The 13,972-nt window shown below is 43.6% G+C and overlaps 1 protein-coding gene across 7 annotated transcripts in view; it reads left to right on the top strand.

Moving 5' to 3' along the window:
- The window catches only part of LOC137423699 (dnaJ homolog subfamily C member 5), a 76,436-nt gene extending 62,892 nt beyond the window's left edge, over positions 1-13,544 (top strand). For 6 of the 7 annotated variants that reach the window (XM_068111125.2, XM_068111127.2, XM_068111126.2 and 3 more), the window contains one exon: positions 10,881-13,544. In XM_068111125.2, coding sequence (XP_067967226.1) covers positions 10,881-10,978 — 98 coding nt within the window. In that variant the 3' untranslated portion in view covers positions 10,979-13,544. The remainder of the gene's footprint in view (positions 1-10,880) is intronic. The other variant, XM_068111129.2, reaches the window with a different exon arrangement.
- Positions 13,545-13,972: the final 428 nt, after the last annotated feature.

The following is a 13,972-nucleotide window of genomic DNA, read 5'->3' as shown; positions in this document are numbered from 1 at the left end:
TGAATCCGGATCTTCACCAAAATCTAATAATTTCTTCCTTGTCACATACGTTACCTCTCTGCCAAATTTCGTCTGAATCCGTCCACAAATTTTTGAGATATCTTGTTCACAAACAGACATGGAGGACAGACATAAACTCCATGAAAACAAACCAAGAGAGGGGTGAAAACATAACCTCCATCCACCTTTGGTGGTGGAGGTAAACATAGGGGCAATACACTTAGGGCTCACCTGGTAGAATAAACGGTATACTGCACTGACTAAAGGTATTTTAAACCAATTTCAATGATTGCTAGAAGACAGGGCAACATGTAGAATCATACTAACATAATCATAAGACTTTAAACAAACAAACAAACAAAAAATACCTATTTTGGGGGGAACCCCCCTGTCCCCCAACCCCGTATACCTCCTCAGACCCCAATTTTTCTAATGCCTTGAACAAACTGGTACAGCACGGGTGATGAAGGTTGGGGTGAAGCTTCATCGAAATTGCGTGTGTAGTTTCTGAGAAGAAAGCAAATACCTATTTTGGGGAGCAACTTCCCCCCTACCCCCCGCGGACCCTTAAAGGGTCACTTTTTTTTTTAATGCCGCAAACAACCTTTAGTACATCACTGGTGGTGAAGGTTGTGATAAAGTTTCATCAAAATATTGTGTGTAGTTTCAGAGGAAATAGCAAATTCCTATTTTGGGGGGTCAAACCTGGCCCAATTTGACCCCGGTAAACTCCCTTAGACCTCGATTTTTTTTTAATGCCGTGAACAAACTTTAGTCACAACACAACAAATATCATTTGTGCCAAATTTGGTCGCAATCCCATCAGTGGTTTCGGAGAAGAAGTTTCAAGTGTTTACTGACGGACGGACGACGTGCCATCGCATAGGCTCCCCTGAACTTCGTTCCAAGTGAGCTAAAAAAAAAAACCTTTCATGGATGGACACGTGAACAGCCGGACGAACAACCCAAACGCATAATGCCTCATGCAACTTCCTCGGCAGAGGCATGAAAAACGATTCGTGAAATTTGACACAACTTCTTTTTTAGCGGCCACTCTTAATCCCAATTGTGGGGTTGGCCAGGGGAAGTTTGGCCCAAGTATTTCACACGAAACGCCTGGCCCAGCCTGATGTTCGATTAAGTAGTTGCGGCAGGAATTTGTAATTTGTTCGTGGTGCTGCCAATAGCTTGCCTGCTCTTCGCGAAGGACACCATCAGATTGTTAGCGTTCACCAACTAATGTCGCCAGACGGGGTGCCAGGTTAACGTATCCGAGGGACGGCACACACATCGATGAATCACCCTGTCTGTGAAACACAGGGATTACTGTTTATAACTGGGTCAAGATTGGAACCCAGGCTAGACAGCTTTAGAGGCAAGTGTGTGTACCTCCTGTCAGTGCCCAAGAAAGACATGACTAACTAGAACGGCACTCAGTAGAGAGCGTACCTCCGCCGGGTGAACAGTTTACGTTTTGTATCCCACTGATAGGTCGTATCTGGATCCAGACCTGAACCAAAATCTAATCGGCTTCTTCTTGTCACCTGACTAATTTATGCACCTAGTTTTGTCATAATTCGTCCATGTCAGAACTCGTCCATAACTTTTTGAGACATCCTGCTATATATCGTTTTGGCCATATACTGTATCTCAATGGTGAAGAATCACTTAAATTCTTCTATCCAGATACAGATCTTCACCAAAAACGACTCTATTCTTCCTTGTCGCACTCGCAACCTCTCCAAGTTTCGTCCAAATCCGTCCACAACTTTTTTAGATATCCCGCTATTTATCATTTTTGGCCCGATCTCCCAATGTTGAAGAATCACTTGGAAAATTCTACGAGCCGGATCTGAATCCGGATATTCACCAGATTCATATCGTATGTGTCACACACAAGACCTCTGCCAAATTTCGTCCGAATCAGTCCACAACTTTTTGAGATATCTTGTTCACAGACAGACAGACAGACAGACAGGGGTGAAAACATAACCTCCATCCACCTTTGGTGGCGGAGGTAATTATAACGGCACTCTGGAGAGCATATCTCCGTTTTGTATCCCACTGAAAGGTCAGATCTGGATCCGGTCCTGAACCAAAAGCTAATCAGCTTGTTCTTGTCACCTGCCCAACTCATTCACCAAGTTTTGTCAAAAGTTGTCCACAACTTTTTGAGATATCCTGCTATTTATCGTTTTTGGCCCTATCTCCCAATAGTGAAGAATCACTTGAAAAATTCTTAGATTCGGATTTTCGGATCTTTACCAAAATCTAACCATTTCGTCTGTCACATACCCAACCTCTCCACCACATAGACATATATATATATATATGTACTCTATATGTACATATATATATATATATAATCTCTATATGTACATATCTCTATATGTACATATCTCTATATGTACACATCTATATTATAAAACAGGAGTATCCATCCGACCGTCTGTCCGTCTCCAAACTACTCCCTCAGTTTTGGGGCTAAGCCCCGCCAAACCTCCTGTGGAGCGTTTTGGGGTCCCATCAGATGTTGTAAGGTAGGTAGGAGGTTTCAAAAATCCTTAATAAAATTATGATTTTGAAATTAACTCGATACGCTTATACACCAATCGATTATAGAAGGGAGTTTAAATGTATCGATTCACAGCCACTCAATAATGTCAATCATGGGCACGGCACTGATCCAGCATGGTATCCACTTCATGTGTGCACAATGCACTATGATGTCATGATTTACCACTTCTAAATCGGCCGATTTTTCGGAGCAGTACGCCATATAACTACAGATAAAGGTTTTACATGCCATCAGAAGCTCTTTTTTTCAACAAGGAATGACTTTGTATAATGATGGGTGCCTAGTTTAGAGCTGGCTTTGAAGGTAGGCTTTGATTATATGGCCTTCCGAGGAGAGGTCTTGACTGATTGTGAGACCCAGAAGTTCAAGTGACTGAATCTCTGAGTGATTGATCATCAAAAAAGATAGGTGCTTGCTTTGGCATTCCTTCTGGAAAGACGACGACGGAAGAATGACATTTTTCTGGAATGAATGGCATGTTCCATTGTGAAACCAGCAATATTGTCTTTCCAGATCGGCAGAGATGGAATCTGCTGTCAGCTTGACAGTGAGGTGTAGTATCGTACGGCATAGCGTGGAATCTTTCATTCTTTTTCTGTGAAGCACCAAGCTGTATGTTAGGTCATTACTGGGGTTTGGCTGTGACATCGATGCAGTGCTCCCTACTGGTTAAGACAGGAATTTGCCCAAGATAAAAAAAATCACCTATGCTTATTCGAATAAGTATCGTGGCATCTTCAAGGTCAATCAACAGCCAATGCTGGCAAATGGGGCTTGCAGCTTAACGTCCTTCCGATGGAAGGCACACACATTGATTCTTTGCCCTGAATATGAAACACCAGAATGCCAGTTTACAGCTGGGTCGAGATGAGATTCAAAGCCAGCACAACGGTGAGTGCACAATGCACATAGTCCACATACCTCTCAGCTATCCTGCCGTACAGTAACATTGAATCCTTGGTGAAGAGGGTCCAGCACAAACTCGATGCTTTCCTCTATTAGCTATAGATGTTTGGCAAGTGAGGTGGGGTGGTTGCAGCTAGTTTTCATAGACACTGAAAAAGTCTTTCTTGGTCTTACAACCAACCAACCAACCGAAGTTCTTGTGTCCTTTTGGCGCACAAGTTGCCTGCTTTGGTGCAGCTGTAGATATTTCTATGTACTTTTGTACTTTTGTGTACGTGGTACCGTATTTAAAAAACCATTGTACATTTAGCTTTCATATTGCAGATATCTATTCCTCACATTATCATGACATTGTCTCAACCAGAATAGATCATGTCTGTGATTGGCTGAATTATGTTGTCATGGCAACCATCTTGGTAACTTGGCTTTTGTACAAGGTATTTCAAAAAACGTTCAAGATTTAAACTTTCATATTACCCATCTATTCCTCATACCAACCAAAAGGCCGGGGACCGAGAGAATCAGCTCCTTCTTTATTATTCCTTCCAACATTGCTGCAATTTTTTACAATTCCATGATAACATCCTGAAAGCCCTGCCTTAGTCTTAGTAGTCTGTTTTGCCCTTGCCCTTCGACAGCGCAAAGACCTCTCGCTTATTGTGATACTTTGAGGCTGCTGTGTCAATCATATCACACAAAGAATTCCCTGTGGCCATGCTTGCTTGCTTCGGCCCAAAACAGCACTTGATTTCTCAAGAAATTGCCATGTTAGGTGATATCAATCTTTGATATCATCTTGATTTCTTGATTGATTTCCTCATCCCATCACCATCAAACCCTTTGTCCTCCTCATTCTTCCCTTTCTCCTAACTCTTCTGCAATCTCTGACACACTATCAACAGCTCTCCCGACCTCCCCCTCTCACCCCTCATCTTACCCTACCCCTTCCCTGTCCTGTCCTGTACCTGATGCTCCCCCTCCCTCTTCCTTAATGGTATGGACCTCAAACATCCGGGGCCTTCGCTCAAACCTGATTGATCTCTCCATACAGGTTGCTTCTGACAATCCAGACTTAATCTGCTTAACAAAAACTTTCTTCCTTCAAGATGTCTCTGATTCCTTAATATCTCTTCCTGGTTACTCCCTCCTCCGGTATGATAGACCTCAGCCTCGTCCTGGTGGTGTGGTTTTTATCTTTATCAAAAACTATCTTCCTCACTCTCCCTGCACTGCCCACTCCCCCCCGCCCCCCACCACACCCTCAGGAGTACCTCGGGCTATGGCTTCCTCTCCACTCCCACCTTTTGTTCATATGTGTTCTGTACTGTCCTCCAAACAGTGATGACTCCATTTACATCTCGCTGTCGAACAACATGGACCCAACTTATATCCACTCATCCCAACTCTTCCTCATATGTGGTGACTTCAACTGTCATCGTGCCAGCTGGCTGGGTGTCGGTACCTCTCTCACCAGCCATGGCACCTCAGCAATGGACTTCTGTGACTCACTAGGACTAACACAATCTGTCAATTTCCTGACCCGGATCTCAGTCAATGGAGTATCTGCTCTTCTAGACTTGGTTAGGACTAACTTCCCTGCAAATGTCTGCTACTCTTCTTCTGCTCCAATCAGTTCTTCTGATCATTTGCTTGTTATATCTTGTGGATATCTCTCTGGCCATTTTCAGAGAGCCTCCTCAGCGCCGAAGAGTCTGGCATTTCACTCAGGCTGACTGGCACGGTCTTCAAGCAGCCATCAATCATCTGGACCGGTCTCCCATCTCTAACGCCTCTGACATCAACTCTTCCTGGGAATTCTTCCAAAGTAAATTGCTCTCTCTCTCTCTCTCATGCACAGATTTATCCCATCTCGTCTTCAGTTGCCATACCCTTCCTCCCGTCCATGGTACACTGAAGCTTGTGGTGAGGCAGTTGCCCTGAAACAACTTGCCCTCATCTCATGGAAGGCTAATCCAACTGAAGGCAATCTCCAGTTCTTTTCACAAAGATCGGAACAAGTGTGTGTGTACTCTCAGGAGAGCCAGGAAACAATATCTCTCTACTCTCAAGACTGAACTCTCAAACCTGTCTCCCTCTTCCAAATCCTGGTGGCATCTGGTCAAATTTGTTTCTGGTGTTTGTTCCCCCTCCATCCCCTCCCTTACCTCAAACGGCTACACAGCTGACTCCGCACGTGAAAAAGCTGAATGCCTCAACTCTGTGTTTGCCTCTAAATCTTGTGCCCGAAGCCATCTCTCTCTGTACCCACCTTACCCAGTCGAACCCAGCTGCTCCTGGAATCTGTGTCCTCTCCTGATGAGGTGGATAAGTTTTTGTCAAACCTTGACTGATTCTGCAACTGGACCAGACAGCATCAGCCCACAGGTCCGAAAATCCTGCTCTGCCGCTCGAGCTCACCATCTCTCTGTTCTCTTCACCCTCTCTTTTACTCAAGGTCATCTGCCATCTGCTTTGAAATCAGCAAACATTACCGCTTTACACAAAATAGGAGCAAAAACACATCCTTGCAACTACAGACCAATCAGCCTGCTCCCAATAATCAGCAAGGTCATGGAATTCATTATCGCTTCTGACATCAAATCCTTCCTCTTTAGTCCAGTCAATCTACGCCATTTTGGGGTCGAACCCACCACAAATTGCAATAGTAATGAAACATGCATTTTTCAATGTCAAATTTAGTGGAGAATGACATACTAAAAGTCAAGGAGAATCGGAGCATTGGAACATTTCCAATTTTTGCAATCTTTAAGAGAAGGTTTTAAGCGAAAATCTGCATAAATTTTTCAGACCAAAAACTGTTTCCGTGCTAAATCCTTATGAGAACCTGCAATTTTATGTCCCTGAGGCCTGCAATGTAATGGCTTTATGTGAACAAGTTCATATCGTATTATATATACAAAAAAAATCGTTAAATAATATTGAAAATAATATTGAAAAAAATATATATATATTGAAAAAAAAAAAAAGTGTTTTATTTAATAATTGAATGAACTGCGATTCAAGCACCAACCTAAGAGCTTATTCTTCTTCTGGATCACTTTCTGGTTCTGACAAGGTCACATTAGAACAGTGAAGTCCTTTGCATTCACTGCATGCGTAAGAGCATTCCAGGCTGTACTTGCGACAGCTGCATCGTAGGGTGCTGCAGTCTGTTTTGCAGCCACAGTGGATGGCATCTAGAAGGTAATCTGGAGCAGGCTTCATCTCGGTCATCACGGGAACCATTCTCTCGTCACGGATAGCCCATCCCCAACCATTGGCATCCATGGCAACTCCTTGCCACTGCTGAACCTGAACATACACCCGTAGGCAATGTTGCTTTGCAGATGCTGATGTAGGGGGCAGGGTACGAGGCTCAACTCTGACAGTGCTTGTTGAAACCTTCTGGTGGAAGCGTTGAAGCCTCAGCATGTCCAGTGTTTCCCCGGGCTGGGCATTATACAAGCAAACCAGGGCATTCTCTCCAGCTGTCATGACATCCTCTTTTGACGCTCCAGGAGTGTTGAAGTTTGCCAAAAGCTCGGAGAAATACGCACTGGAGTTCAGCTTCTTCAAGGCTGTTGATTTGCCAATCGAGTAAATTCTTGACGTGGTATCACAACCCAGGAGTCCATGTGCAACAAGAAGCTTGTCACAAACATTGCGTCCAAGTGTCTTTTGCACTTGCTCGATATTCCAACATCTTGCTTGCCTCCTTGACGTCAGCTTAGGCTCAGGTCGGAAGAACAGGTTGTGAGATGTGGGCCCTGCACGACTGCAAAGGAGAACAAGAAGATCGGTGTCGTCGCCAACTATCACGGTGTCCTTGGTGTTTGCACATGCAATGGCTGTCTCCACTATGAGAACATCTGCATCTGCCCTGGCATGATGAACAGCGTTGTGCCGCCGTTGAAGGTCATCACTCAGTAGATTGATGAAACGTTGTTTATTTGTTTGGTTGGCAAGGAAGTCATCTTTCTTCATAGTACATACCATGTCCGTTGTGAAGTTGACAAGGGGACTGCTGTGAGATCGAACGCGCCTGCTGTGCGCTACATCTTTGGTGGAGGGTGCGCTCACATATCCATCGAACACTATGACAGCGTTACCATACCTGTCTCCAACATATCGCACGTAGTGACTGGCGATTCCTCCATATGTCTCGCCAGAATTCCAAGGAATTCTGTGTAGCAATGCCCCACCATCCAGAACATATTGCACATTCTGTGGCAGCACTGTGTTGCGAACGTCAAGGGGGAGTTGTTTCCAAATGGCTTCGGCTAGCGCTGGCTTGTCGGCCTCAAGCAGGATATCAGTGGTCTTAAACAGTGCTGGTGGGAAACTGCTTAGTTCGTACTTGAAGACATCTTTGAGGTCATCACAGCGTGATCCTGCCGTACTCAGACGTTGGAACAACAGTTGTGGATCTATCAGAACGGATTGTCTGCCAGTTTTCAATGATGAACGTGTGTCAAGAGTCACAACCTGATCTTTCTTCTTGAACGTGTGATCAAGAACCTTTTTGTCAAGCATTCCATCTAAGATCTTCCTGCCGACTGACGCTGCTTGGTCAGCATTGACCGAATCTCCAGCTGTGATGCCAGTGTCAATGCTTTGCAGAGTTGGATCGTTTCCAAAGGGATCCTTTGATGACAGGTAGCGAATAAGTTTGTGCGTGTCATCTGTGTCCCGTCCTTGTCGAGCTGCGCTTTGTTCTTTGTGCTGGTCACTGGTCCCATACTGCACTGATGTGTACTCTTGCAAAGCCATGTTGACCTCTGCACATATGGGGGTGGACAGCAGCCACGTGATCCTTTGCGGCTCGCTCATTCCACGACCCCTTGTTAGTCCCCCTGTGGTTTTCACACTTCTCATGAGCATTTTTATTAGCTTATTTTCGTGCATAACTGTCAAAAAGTGGTTGCTCGAAATGAATGTGTTCCAATGCCTCGTTATTCCTTGACTTTTACTATGTTATTACATGGGTCAAAAGAAGCAAAAATGCCAAGTTTCATTACTATTGCAATTTGTGGTGGGTATATTCGTAAAATGACCGGCTCAGATCTCAGATCATCAATTTGGATTCGGACCAGGTCATTCTACTCTGGACATGCTGCTTCTGCTGTGTCAGCAATGGATGGAGGTCCTTAATGCCAAACAGGAAATCAGAGCTGTCTCCCTCGACATATCACGTGCCTTAGATACGGTCTGGCACCCAACTCTGCTCACCAAACTCTCCTCCTTTGGTATCCATGGAAATCTCCACGCATGGCTGGCGGACTTCCTCTCTGGTCGGAGTCAACGTGTGGCCCTGAATGGATTTCTCTCATCGCCCCTTCCTGTTCTGGCTGGAGTTCCCCAAGGCAGTGTTCTGGGCCCTGTGCTTTTTCTGGTCTTCATCAATGATCTCTCTGACTCTCTTGAAAATCCTCTCTATCTCTTTGCTGATGACTCCACTCTCTGCCGCTCCATTCCTCATCCCTCAGATCGGCAGTCTGCAGCCTCTTCACTCTCTGCAGACCTGGAGAAAATCACAGACTGGTCAAACAAGTGGAACATGTCTTTCAATCCTGACAAATCTCACACTCTCACTACGTCTCTCGACTAGACAACCCTCCCATATACTTTGTGAACAATCCTCTTGAAGAAGTTCTGTCACTCAATCTTTTGGGTCTCACTATCTGCCATGATCTTTCCTGGGAAAACCACATTTCCAAGTTGGCCTCCAAAGCAAGTCGCCGACTGAGTATCCTTCGTCGTGTGAAGTCCTTCCTTGGCACACCTGAGCTCCTCACCACATACAAGGCTTTCATCCGCAGCTCAATGGAATACTGTACTCCCCTCTGGGCTGGTGCTCCTGCCTCACACCGAGCTCGGCGTCACGCTGTTGAAACTAAAGCTTTCAGAATCATTGGAATCTCCTGCGATGAAGCTAACTCCAAGGGCCTTTCACTCACTCAACGCAGGCAGGTTGGTGGTCTTTCTGTCTTCTACCGACTACTCTCCGGCCTAGCTCCCCCAGCTCTGCCTGTGCTCTGTCTCCCAAATATTCCTGCAGGTCGCGCAAGATCTGCCAGCAACCCTTTTCTCGTGAAACTGCCAAAATCAAGACTCTCTGCTCACTTCACTCTTTCAATCCTCTTTTCTCCCGCCTCTGGAACAAACTCCCTCACTCTCTTCAATCGCACTCCTACCTCCAGGTCTTTAAAACAGCTGTTCACCACCATCTCTTATCTTCCCCCATCCAAAACCTTGATCTTTTCTTACCCCCATTAATTCACCCCAGATCCATTTTTTTGAAATACCAACTTCTTTCCTGGAAGTCCTGACAGTGTCCATGTGTTTTATACCTCTCCCACCCCTCCTAGCTCGGCCTCTTCCCATGCCTCGCCTCCCCCCCCCCCTGCCCCCTTCCCATGCCTCCTCCCCCCAAGCCCTCTTCCTCCCACAGATCTCCCGGTGTCCCTGTTCTCTACTGTTGTACTTGTGTGTTTCCCTCTCTCTCCCCATCTTGTCTCCCATGCCCTTTATCATGTTTTATGTCAGTTTTTTTTTGGTGATGAATGTTAGCTCTTACACAAGCCTCGCCATTGTGTACAAGAAAAAATAAAAATTAAAAAGGTGATGTAGAAGGCCCATCAAAAAGGCCCATTGGTCTCCACGGTTGTTTGTTCAAAATAAGTGCTCACCTCCGGGCTTTAACGCATTAGCAGTGGGCACACAGTCCACATCCCTCTTCTTGTGCCCTGTTTTTCCTTGTTTGGCATTGATACTTCACTCCATCTCAATTTATTTTCAACAAAAATAACTGGAGCGAAGTCTATGTTCCGCCATCGCGAATCCCCACGTTTCTCACCTAAAGCAAAGTTTGAAAGATGGCAAAAGGTTCCATGAGGAATGACCTCATATGACTGAGTTTAAATATCCCCCCCCCCCCCCCCCGTTTTGACCCCTGTGACCCCAAAGTCCCAATGCGCTGGGGCATGAACCGGGGGCCAAATGACAAAAAATCGTTCCATATTTCATGCGTCCCTCCCAATATTGATTGTATATACAAAGTTTCATTGAATAATGTATGAATGTGTGCCCGTAATGGCTTTATTTGTTATTTGACCTTTTGACCCCATCCCAGGGGTAAGGGCCAAAAATGATACTGCTCTTGCACCTTCGTGCCATGTGGTGATTATACCTACCAAGTTGGTGAATTTCTGCAAAGCCGTTTAGGAGGAGATAGCATGACGGACGGACGGACAGACAGAGCTGATTACAATATCCCCCTGTTTTTTTTGGTTTTTTTAAGGGTGGGGATAACAATAGTTTTTTGTGTGCATGTGCACAACAACATGCAATTTATGATGATGCTTTGTGTCACGCTAACTGAATCGTCCTTTACCAGGTGACTCACCCGTTATTGTGCAGCCTTCATCTGCCAATGAGACAACACAGTTGAATGCAAAGATGAAACCCCGCTACACAGGCGACACCTCGAACTGAGTTTTGCAACGTTACTACCCAGAACGGGTTAGCAGAGTTATTGTATTGAATCGTACCTGTGTGCACACTACAAATGCCTCTGAGCTTCAGACTTCCCTCATCATCAATGCTTTTCCATTGCAAGCATTTTGTATGGAAAAGAGAACGCGTTTTGGAGGGTTTGTGATGTGCTTTAAGGTTGTTCATTTTATTATTATTTTTTTCCCTTCGTGTTTCCGACTTTATTATAACACCTGTTCATCAATTGGAGTTTTGTGGTGCAGTTTGTTGCTTGATCATTGCCCGTGTTGCATTTCTTCGTTTGGCACTGATTGAGGTTATCTTGGGAGAATTACTTTGGTTGTGAAAACTGCACATAATTGACCTAGCACTTGTAAAGCTATCCCAGCTCAGGTTAAATTCTGGGTTTTTGGGGGGGGGTTTTTTTGGGTGTCTGTATTCTACAAATTCTACTTGGGGACATTTTATTTTTCAAACTTTAGCTGTTATTGTGGCATCCTACTATTTTGAATGCATCATCTATATAATGCTGCTCTTTTGAATGCATTAGAGAAAAAACACCATCTGGTACTTTCGATGAATAGCTCATTCCACCCCGCTCTTCCCTCGAGTAGTAACACCTTTTAAATGTTTGCATTCTCACTTACTAAAGAGCCCAGCTGAATTTTATTTCGCAAATTCATCTCCTATCGAAATAAAAAAAGCAACATTGTGCATGCATGTTTGATGTCGTTTTGTACCGCTCCACTTCCAAATAACGCTTTGCCATTTTGTGCATACAGGTGACCTGAAAAGCAAAACGGGTGAAATAATGGGAAAGGTGGGGAGGACAGTTAAGTGTGCGTGAAAAATTATTTTATTACCAATCACTCCGTTTTTTTTGAGAGCACAATTTAAATGTATTAGTTAACTAGTTGATCAGTTTGTTTTAGAGAATGGTAAATGAAATCCTAAATGATTTTGGAAAGTTTTGAGATTCAAGTGATGATTCATGCAGTGACAATGGTTCAGGGACAATGATTCATTGTGAATTTGGTTTCTTCTTCTTCTTGTAATCAGAAACACTTCAATTTATTTTCCCCCATTTGTCGTTGTCGTTGCAGTTGCGGCATGTGAAGTTTTGCACGTTGACCGAAGTTTGCGTAAAATCGTTTATAAATACAGGACTAACGGTTTACAGAATGGGCTGCGAAGTAACCTAAAAGTTCAAATACCTATCCTTGAATGAAAGTAGCTTTTTTTAAAATAAAAATGCAAACATAGCTATTGAACAGATTGATCACTCGTTTATTCACATTGGAATAGTCAGTCAATGTAAAAATGATGAAAAATTTACAAATAATATTAGTTACGTGTATGCTGTATGCATGTGTTGCATTGTTTTGCATTCGTGATTTTTCTCTACCGATACTAGAGTCTCTTTGCGCAGTGCTGTTCGGCATCGTTGTCTCAGACGGGGTAAATTACGGAGCGTTCTCGAAAGGACGAACCGGTACGTAGGTTGTGTTCATTTGGGTGTTTGTCGTTTTGCTTTCCTGAAACGTTTTTTGCATGCTGTGGGTTTCTCAGTGTCTATTGCAACGTGATCGTTGCAGAAAAAGTGGGTCATTTATTGTTCGTTCTCAAAAAAACATTTCGGATTATGGTGGTAAGAGGGTATCGTACGTTATTTCAAAAATGTTCGAAATGCACCATAATTTAAACATTTCCTTGTTCAGATTTGATTGGTCGGAACAGTTTTTGTAGCTCAACGATGATAGTGACGTGTGTGCGTGATTCGTCTTGAATGGTGATGTTATCTGCAGCCTGGTTGTTTTATCTTTCAAAACAAAGAGTGATCTACATGTTATTTCCCACATTAATTTTTTTTTATTTCCCGCATTAAATATTTACGTAAAATATCCAAATTTCACGATAAATAATCACGTGATGCAAAATGCAGTGGAAAGTGAAACTCGATCGAATTGGTTTATTTATTTCTCAAAAAAAAAACAAATTGTATTTGAAACTGTCGATCAACACAGCGTTGTCCTTGTAATTTACTTTTCCTATCTGTCTGCATGCTATCGCTTAACAAATGAATGTTTTTGATGATCTCTTTGGCTATCATGTTTCCATCATATTCTCAATTGTATCAGCTAAAAGATCAAATGCAGCACTGAAGCAATCAGGAGGAACCCAAATAGGTAAAGGTGGAGTCGTCAGGAGGAACCTGGATAGGATTCGGGTTTCAGCTGTGACTCCTCTGCCCTCAGACCCATTCAGGCGCAGCCAAGTGAGTGAGTCTGACAAAAACTATTTGCAAGAGTTCACCTTTCTGTAGACAGACAGAAAAAGAAATGAAAAGGAGAAAAAAAACATGTAAATGTCAATGTTTTCAGTGCCCCATAAATTCCACCTTTTGAAAGAAGTAAATGTTGCATTGTTTCTTTAGGATCGCAATGACTCTCTGTGCAATATTGAACTGTACGGTGCAGCTCGTGCACTGGTGCATTTGACATGGATATGCTGTATTCCTTTTCCTCGTTTGTGAATATATCCTTGAATAAAATGCCTACATTCCGTGGTTTACATCTCTTTTTACTTATTCCTTGCAAAATCGAAGATTTTACAAGTATATTGGGTAGTCTTGTGCGTTATTCTGTCTCTGTCTGCCTGTCCGTCTGTTTGTATGTCAATCGCCCACAGGTCACAATTCTAAACCGATCGTCATGAAACTTTACCAAGTTGCAGAGGTCGTCACAACTGAGAAGCCTATTGATTTTGAGGTCAAAGGTCATCTTGAGGTCGAATTTCTAAAATCGTCATTTTTCATCCGATTGACATGAAAATTAAACGGCAATTGCGTAGTGCATCACTGAATTGGGAAACCAACGATTTGAGGTCAAAGGTCAACTCAAGGGTGAACTTCTAAAATTAATTTTCATCTGAAAAATCATTTTCCATCTGATTGACTTGACATTTAAACAGCAATTTGCATAGTCCCTCACTGAA

The sequence above is a fragment of the Myxine glutinosa genome, chromosome 3, assembly GCF_964187855.1.
Source record: "Myxine glutinosa chromosome 3, kmMyxGlut1.1, whole genome shotgun sequence".
NCBI classification, from domain to species: domain Eukaryota; kingdom Metazoa; phylum Chordata; class Myxini; order Myxiniformes; family Myxinidae; genus Myxine; species Myxine glutinosa.
The sequence above is the reverse complement of the archived record's forward strand: the minus strand, read 5'-3'. Positions and strand labels throughout refer to the sequence as shown.